Here is an 8,917-nt window from a genome sequence, read left to right as displayed (position 1 = left end):
TGGTCCCATGGCATCAAGCTTACATGTTAGGCCTTCCCAAGTCAGGGACAGCTGCATTCCAGTCAGTGAGATGTCGGAGGCTCCGCTGGCATTTGCTAAGTCCTTCTGAGAGCCTGAAATGAGGGATGCTGAACCAGGGCACTGCATTGGCACAGGTTGCCCAGAGAAGCTGTGAATGCTCCATCCCTGGAGGCGTTCAAGGCCAGGCTGGATGGGTCTTTGAGCAACCTGGTCTAGAGGCTGGCATCCCTGCGGTGGGCTGGAACTAGCTGATCTTCAAGAGCCCCTCCAACCCAAGCCATCCCACGGTTCTATAACACCGCACCGACGACACGCGGCCCAGAACCCCCGCGGGCACCTGCCGCTCAGGCGCCCCGGCAGCACCGGCGAGCCCCCAGCGGGTCCGTCCGGGGGTGAAGGCGGCGGTGCCGCGGCCGGGCCCGGCAGGGCTGGAGCCGCCTCCTGACGTCGGGAACCTGCGGCGCGGGGGCGGAGCGGGGCGGGCGCCGGGAGCGGCCCGCGGGGCAGGCACAGCCGGCTGGCGGGGCGCGGCGCCGCTGCCACCGCGCCAGGGCCGCACCAGGTAGGGCGGGCGGCGGGCGGGGGCCGGGGGGCTGCGGGGCCGCCGCACAAAGGGGCTCGGCCGGCGGCTCCCGCCTCCCCCTCCCCCGGGGGCGCTTTGTCGGGGGCCGCGGTGCGTCGCGGCCGCTCGCGTGTTGTCGCGACACGGGCGCGGCGACCGGCCCGGGCTCCCGGAGCGGCGGAGGGAGCGCGGCGGGTGCGGCGTGTCCGTCACCCCCCACCCCGCCCGGGGACGTCGCTCGCCCGTCCCCACCTGCGCTGCCCGGCGCCGGGGAGGCGGCGGTGGGGCCGGGAGCGCCGCGCAGCGCGGGGAAAATGGAGATCTCCTTCCCCCGGTGCGCTTAGGAATGCAACTTGGATCCACCGGGAGGTGGGTGAGGGGAGGGCGAGAGCCTGGCGTGTGCCCCTGGATCTCCCTCCCCTCAGCCGGGGAGGGCAAAATGGGATGTTGTGGGAGAGGCCGCAGGAACGGGCTGCCCGCAGCCAGGCTGTGGCAGCGACAACAAACAGGTGTGGCAGGGAGAGTCCTCGGGAAGTGCCGCACGCAGGTCGCGGCCGCCGCTCCCCCGCCCGGTGTGCGCCGAAACCCCCCGGTGGGAATCGCAGCCTGTGCTTCCAGTCCTGGGGTGGCAGAGCGGTCTGGTGCTTGGACCAGCTCATGCAGCGGGGGAGGAAGGAAGGAAGGATTTGCGGGCTCCCAACTTACATCAGTGTGGAAGTGGGATGAGCAATAGGGAGGCTGGTCTCCTCCCTCCCAGCACTGGTGTAACCACTCCTGGGAGTGCGCTGGGAAAGGTTAGAGGAGCCAGGTTATGTCACCTCACTGATGTGCTGGTCCAGATTTTTGATGATGGTGGAAGCTCAGGCTGTGGTCCGTGCACAGCGGTAGCGATGAGAAAGTGTTCTGGAAGAGAGATCTTTATTGTTTTTATTTTTCCCCCACACACACTATATTTCATCATTTCATTGATTGGATTCAGCTGGATGCTTCATTTTTTTAAACAATCCTTTCTTCAGACCCTTAGTCTTACTTTGCTGTGGGAATATTTCCAGGGCTGTGTAGCTGCTACACATGGCACATGGGCAGCAGGTCCTGGGACACGCTTCACAGCTTCTTGTTGCCACCAGAAATTTAAGACATGAACACAGAGTGAAAGAGGCAGCATTGGGTCCCATGGCAGAGGGAAATTTGGGCACTGTGGCTACGCACTGGTGCGCTTGCACATTTCATTGATAGCTCACTGTGTGTTGTGTTTTTATGTGTTTAGGATGTATAAAGGTTAAGTGCCAAGCGCCAAAATGAGCGTGACTTCGTGGTTCTTGGTGAGCAGCACTGGCATTCGCCATCGGCTCCCTCGGGAGATGATATTTGTTGGCAGAGATGACTGTGAACTGATGCTCCAGGTAACATGGCTCTTTTTCTTGTTGTTGTTTCTCCTGAAGATTCAGTAGATATCAATGTAATGCTGGGGATCTGTAGAGATGTTCCATGCTTTCTTCAAGTGACATCTTTTAAAAGGAACTTCCTTTTTTTATCCTGAGTCTGTGTTTCCCATGAAGACTTCATATGTTTGTGACAGTTCAAGTGGGGTTTCTTTCAAATTGCCGTGTCATCAGATGGATGGGATCTGTAGTGGTGGGAGATTAATCAAATAGATTAACTGTCTTGATGCTACTAGAAGCAGTAAACAAAGACATACCATTCTGTCCTGATCTGTGATTATGCTGCTGGGTTTTTTAGCCTTTAATACATGTGCCGTTTACATGTGATTTGAATGCAAGGAGGGTTTTTTGTTTACCAATTTTTCCCTTCAAGTTTGATTAAATTGTTAGCACTTATATCTCTCACTGAGCTGTTTTTATCATGGAGGAAATACTGATGTTTAGCAGAGAAACTCTAACTGGTGGGGTGAGTAGCGTTGTGGCCTCTTCCCAAAGTAATTGTGTTACTTGGGTAAACTTGCAGCTTCTGTCAGTGCTTTCCATAGCAGCATGTGTCTCTGCTGGACCTAATCCAGCGTTGTCTGAAGTGTTGACTGTGGTCTGATGTTTGACAGTATCATGTAGTGGATGTCACTCCTAACAAATGGAGCTGGAATCTTGCAAAGAGCTTTTGACGTGAGCAGTTTAGCTCAGGAATTTATAGAAGCTCAGAATTAAATTAGTGCTTCTGCTAGACCCATGCCACAAGTACTTAAATGCACAAAAAATGTTTGATTGCACCAGCCTGTCCCCCTTTTGCCCCTTTACAAAGGTGGCAGACATGTCTGTTGGTCGCAAAATTAGGAAGCTTCCTGCACAGCAAGGTCTCCCTCATAATTTCCACTGCTATCACAGATACGTCCTAAATGCTGTGCTGATGATCTACTGAGCAGACTGTATTTGTTATTACTGCAGAGATTTTGTATCAGGAGGTCTGTTTAGGGAGGTAGAAGTTCTTGTACAAGGTGTACTTGGAAGGCAAGGTGCTGTCTAGCTGTAATAAAATGTTAGTGCCCGCAAAAGGAGAGCTTGCAGTGTTTGTACTGCTCTGCTGTCTGGCAGTGAATGGCATGGCTGTGCTGCAGTGGTAGAATCTGAAGCTCCTGTTCCACAGCAGATCATTTGTTTGGGTTCTCCCACTTATCAGACTATCTTTTATTTCATGTTTCTACATGTCTGACTGGTGAGGCATGTAAAGGTGAGACATTAAGAATGTCCTGATATTTTCTGTAAGTCTGCATTTGGCTGCTCAGAAACCTGAATGCTGTGTTCTCTCATGACTTGAAGGGAGAAAACACATAGTGGCCTTGGTTTCCAGAAATGGCCTGAGTTTTAGGCTGCCCATCTTAATATCTTTTGAAGGTATTGAGTGTTATTTTTTTTACTGTCAGTTTTCAGTACTCTGACAGTCACGTGTGTCTGAAGCTGTGCATCCTAAAATACAAGTACCCAAATACCAATTATGCTTAAAACGCATTGCTTGTTTCTCTGGTTGTTTATGGGGTTGACTGGATGTTGTGGATTGTGAGTCACTTCGTACCAACCAGAGTATTTCACGCTTCTTTGAAAGTCTGAGCTGGCTTGTCAGTGTTGCTTGTGGACTAGCAGCCTTGTGACACTCAACATTTGCCATATGCTTTTCTACAAGGTAAACGAACTGAGATTCCTGGAGGAGACAGCAGTATCCTTAAAACAGTTGTATTTGGGGGCTCATAGGTGGTGCTGGGTGGTATGAAAAGAAGTTTCCTTTATTTCACCAGAATGAGGGCTCTGGATTGTCTGTAAAAGCCAGCAGGTTGTGTTCACAGAGTGAGCTACTTGTGACCCTTTATAAACTAGTTTACTATCTCCAGTGATAAACCTTTTTCTAGTATCACATTTAAGGTCTTGTTTTGAACACCACAGCACAGTACTTTCCTAGTCATTTGCTTACAAAGATGTTTTCCAGAGCTACCTGGGGCTCCAAATGAGATGATTGTAGTAAGACTCAGTGCAGAACAGAGATTGTGAACAGAGACTTGATATCTGAGCAGATGGAGGATGAGATCTAAAAATAGACTTTTCCCCTACTGTGACAGTCCATGTCACAAAATCGTTGTGCAGACTGGCACAATCATTTGTCTTGGGGGAAGCTTAAGAAGCAGGGCAGTTATCAGAGCAGATGGACATAGCTCTTGTGACAGTTGTTTGCACCTTGTAGTATTTCTGTGGTACTGACCCTGAAACTGTATATTCGCTGCACAGTTATTTTGCATATATATTTCAAGATACTGGCATTTAATCCTTTAAAGTGCACAGCTGGGCACAGACTGGCAGTGACTGATGACCTGGTTGGTGTTTTTTCATCTCCAGGACTGTTACTGCTTAGTGATTTCACCGTGATATGGTTTGTGGTTCCCTGTTGAGACCATGTGTATAACATGGTGCGCAAACACACGACACAGAGATGATCTTTGTCCTGCAGTCTTGCCTTTCTCATTTTACTGTTTTAGGAGTGTCTTGTCTTTTGATATTTTCTTGGAACATGTTGTCTCACGGTATCAGATCCCTAAACAGAAAAAAATGATGGCTTTGTCACCGAATAATCAAGCTTTAGTTTTGCTTGTTTTACTTAATTCATACAGGTGTTGGATTTACTTTCCCGATTTATAAAGAGGTGAAGAAACTCAGAGTCTTTAAGCTTAAAATTAAGTAGGTCTGATAGCAGGGACACGTAATCTACCTTGATATCTTCTGTACCTACTAAGAGGATTAGAAATATTTTAAATGTTTTTGCAGCACTCTAAAGCTTCTTGTACAAGTAAATGCGAGATTTACATTGGGTTTGAATGTTAATGCATGGGTGAAAATGCTGTGTAGCATAGCTGTAGCTTGGCATGCACTGTTGTTACCAAAGCTAAGGGCTCAATTCTGCCCTTTTTCTGGAGAACAATGCTTGATTTCAGCAGTCTCACTGGTCCCTTCAGGTAACAGTCAACAAACTGCAGGAGTATGGAAATCTGGACCTCTAACTTGCACTAGTGTGGTTTTTTAATGTGAAGGATGGTGGTAGTAGGAAGTAATGCTCTAAAAAGGTTTGATCTCTTTTTTTTTTTTTTTTAAACAGAATTAAAAGAGCTTTTGGAGCATCTTGGAGAAAGTAATTCTCCCCTCCCCCCAACATCCTTCTTAGTTGCCATTTTTACCAGCTTTGATCACTTGCTTAATGTGATGGTTATTTACTCAGGGGAAAAACATTCTGCAAACTCAAAATTTTCACTTAACCGTTAAAACATTAAAACGTTACCCTCTGCTCCTAAGCAAAGCATTTTTTTCTGCCCTTTTTTTTTTTCCTAAATGTAAATATTTATTGGAATGGAAAGCAGGGTCATGATTTCCCTATTTTTGTTTGAGAGTGGTGTTTACTGGAAAAATTAAGAAAGAAAAATGTTTAACCAATGCTCCCTTGAGCATTTTACTCCCTTTAAAGTGATGGTCTGGGTGTGCAGTTGTCCTGCCGTGGATGAGTTTGTACACAAGTGTGAGCTACGGCAGGAGTAGGTGCAGACAGCATGATGCTTTCTGCTTTATGCCTTTGTCCTGTGTGCCTTTTGAGACAACTTGACATTTCCTATCAGGAGACACTGTTTGCAATTGCTTATAATTCTGCTAAACTTTGTAACTGTTTGGGATGAGAGTTTATTTTCCAGGTGTCTGTTTTAGGCAGCGTGTTCTGGACGTGATCATCTCCTGTCTTTGGTCTTTGCTGTGAGCAGCTCTGAGAAAAATGCTGTTTTCTTCATGTCAATTATTTAAAAATATATTTAACCTGTTCTTTGAAGTTCTGGCATTATAGAGCTGGGGCACTGAAGCTTTTCAAGAGTAAATGCTTACGTTGGAGGTGGTTCGTGTTCTCCCCCCCAACTCCCCAATCAATAATCTAAACGTGTTTGACCAAGTTCCAAACCTTTGAAGAAAAGCTGGAGTTTGCATATGGTCAGCAGGGCCTTGTTTGATACTATTGTCTTTAGTGATTTCATCTTGGAGTGAGGTTGGCAAAGAGATGGATTGGAGAACTGTTTCAAGTTGGGCAAAGAGGAAGTGGGTACAGGGATTCTTAAGGCTGAGGTATAGATGTAAGAGCATCTGCACTAGATTAGATCAAGATGCATCTAGCTCAGTATCCTGACTCAGACAGTGGTCAAAGCAGCTGTCGAGGAAAGTATGAAGACAAGCCAAGAGTGTAATACTTCCAGAGTGCTTGTTCAACCTCTTGGACTGTGTTTCAGGAAGCCAGAGGCCAGATCTTTACATCTAGTGGTTGGATTCCTATAAAACTTCACTAAGAGATTAAGATTTGGTCAAGTGAGGAAGTACAACAAGGATTCTGTTATTTGTGCAGAGTGAGAGGTGGAACAGCAGGACTTGGAAAAGTGGAGGGTGGTGCACATAGGGCAGAAGGTGTTCAGTGTGCGCCAAGTGGGAATTACAGGATGTGACTGCCGAGCAGCATCGCCCTTAGGCCTGAGATGGGTCAAGACGTGGTATTATTCTAGTGTCAGCAGATATCTATGAAAGCTACTAGCCAAGCATCTGTCACTGGTCCATATGGGACATCACATGCTGCTTATGATATCAATTAGTTCAAGTGGTAGGGGCTTGTGAGCTGAACATACAAGTTCGTTCTTCCGGTGAGTCAGATAAAAGGTAATAATATTGCGTTTTCCTCTTTTTAGCTTGCTTTGTTAAAAAGCTAGGGAATTACAAGCATTCTAGGCACAGGAGGAATATTCTTATGGCTGCTAAGTCAAGTGTTTATAACTGCGGAGCAGTTACAACATTACTAATGCGAAGGCTGCCTGTGTAATCCTGCTTCTGCCCCTGTGTACACAGGCATGAAGATGCAATCTGTTATTGTGTCGTTACTGGGCATTTTTTCCCTCAGGATCTGTTCTGTGTTTGGTGTGCAGGGCGCACGGCACGCTCCGCAAATAACACGGTGCGAAGATGAGCCCTGCGTGTGTGTGACATCTGGTCAAATTAGGGTTTTGTTGACCTGATGTATCCTGCCTTCCCTTGTCCGTACTTGATAATACCATGTCTCTCCTGTGTAGTTAAGTGAGTGCATACATAAATAAGTGCAAATAGGTGTGGCTTAGTTTGTCTGCAGATTATGCTGGGGAGAGGCAGATGGTGTGAATTTGGTAGATTATCTTTTTCCTGGTATTTCTTAGATGAATTCACCACAGTGCAGATGTTATATCCCTCCATCGCTCACGAGTTTCCTGCATTGGGAGCTCCCAGAAGAGGCCATGGGGAATCTCTGCTGGTTTTTGTATCCCGACCTCCTTCCCCATGGAATTGTAGGGCTGAAGAGGGAAACTGTAATTGGGACAGAGAAATGCCCCACTTGTGCTGTTTTGCTGCATTTATCCAGAGGGTGTAAACAAGCACCTAAGTTAGTCCCTGCATGTTGGGAATTGCCAAGAGTAATTTGTTAGGTGTTACAAATGAAGTAGGTGTCTTACAGCCAGAAGGGAATGGATCTAGCCTTGGGAAGGTGCTTCTTTTTGACAGGTAGTGTTTCCGGGTGCTGGGGCAGCAGCTGTGGGAGGAAGGATGCATGTCCCGTATTTCCAGGCCTAGAGTTGTTTTTTTGGCTCTTCCTTCTCCCATTGTGTTCTGTTAATGTGCAGTTGATGGGAGGATTAAGATGGCTGATGAAGTGTGGGCGTAAGAGGCCAGAGGCATGGCAGGACAGGCAAACCTGGGAGGGGAGTTCATTGCTGGAGGCAGGGTAAGGAGAGAGGTGATGGTGGCACTGGAGGCAGGTGGTTATTAGGAGTGAGAGGGCTCCACGAGGCTGGCAAGGTGCTGGAAGCTGGGCTTGTGTAGGGAGGGTTTGTCCCTCTGAGGAGTGGGCAGAGAAAAAGGGGACCCCTTTCCTGTATGAGATCTCGATCCAGGACTATAAAAAGTCAGGCTTCTGTCCCACCTAAAATGATGCTTTTCCATGCCTTCTGGGTGGCTGCATAAAACAAAGGGAAAGCCAGTGTGTCTATGGGCAGTATCTTCCCTGCCTGTGGTCAGGATCTGACCCTGGATCACTTGAACCAGTGCTTCACTTTGGGAATAGGGGAACCAGCAAGCAAAAACCCATTTTACCCCAAAATAAGGGGTTAAGTTTTTACAGGAACCATGCCAGCCTCCAAATCCCTTTGCCAAGCTGTGGGGATTACAGTTTCATTTTCCTGGGGGATTTCTCTCTTTTGTTCAGTGCCTTATTTTTTCATGAATACTCAGGCCCTGGTCCTGCCATCGATCCACAAAGCCCATGATCTTGGCTGCAGCAAAGCTGAAGGCAGGACCCTCTGCAGCTTGAGAGCTGTAAAGCAAGTCCAGCCCTGGGATAAGGTGGCTACACTTGCTGAAGAGACATTTGTCTGCCTAGGCAGAGTCATTAGAAGCTGTCAGCTCCTGCCCCTGGGAGCGATCAGGCTGCCTCTCATGGGGGTGGCACATTTGCAACCAGCCTGGGGCAGGACAGAGCATTCAGTGATATTCTGGAAAAGTACTGAAGCAGCCAATACACACAACGCTGTGAAATGCATTGTGGATCATTAAATGTTATCCAGCTTTTTACTTTTAAGAAGCAAAATTCACATTTCGGGTCAGAATGCAAAGGATTTTTTTTTATTTATTTTTTTTTTTATTTGGCTTTGCCTGTCTCTGTTCTAAAGTGGGACACCAGCAGAGGTTTGTATTCCCTTACTGGGACACTTGTGCAGAGCACAGTACTGGCAGAAATGTAACCTGTTCACTATGGAAAGTATTTGAGCAACTGTTTATTGCATGCTGCCACCAGAACTGCCAG

At 47.6% G+C, this 8,917-nt stretch overlaps 1 protein-coding gene across 5 annotated transcripts in view; it reads left to right on the top strand.

Moving 5' to 3' along the window:
• Positions 1-528: 528 nt before the first annotated feature.
• Positions 529-8,917, top strand: part of CEP170B (centrosomal protein 170B) — a 58,588-nt gene continuing 50,199 nt past the window's right edge. For all 5 annotated transcript variants that reach the window (XM_017807592.1, XM_017807590.1, XM_017807591.1 and 2 more), the window contains exons 1-2: positions 529-583; positions 1,851-1,986. In XM_017807592.1, the coding sequence (XP_017663081.1) occupies positions 1,882-1,986 (105 nt within the window). In that variant the 5' untranslated portion in view covers positions 529-583; positions 1,851-1,881. The remainder of the gene's footprint in view (positions 584-1,850; positions 1,987-8,917) is intronic.

Source organism: Lepidothrix coronata, unplaced genomic scaffold (genome assembly GCF_001604755.1).
Source record: "Lepidothrix coronata isolate B3197 unplaced genomic scaffold, Lepidothrix_coronata-1.0 Scaffold19, whole genome shotgun sequence".
Classification (NCBI taxonomy): Eukaryota; Metazoa; Chordata; class Aves; order Passeriformes; family Pipridae; genus Lepidothrix; species Lepidothrix coronata.
This window is presented reverse-complemented; position numbering and strand designations above follow the sequence as displayed.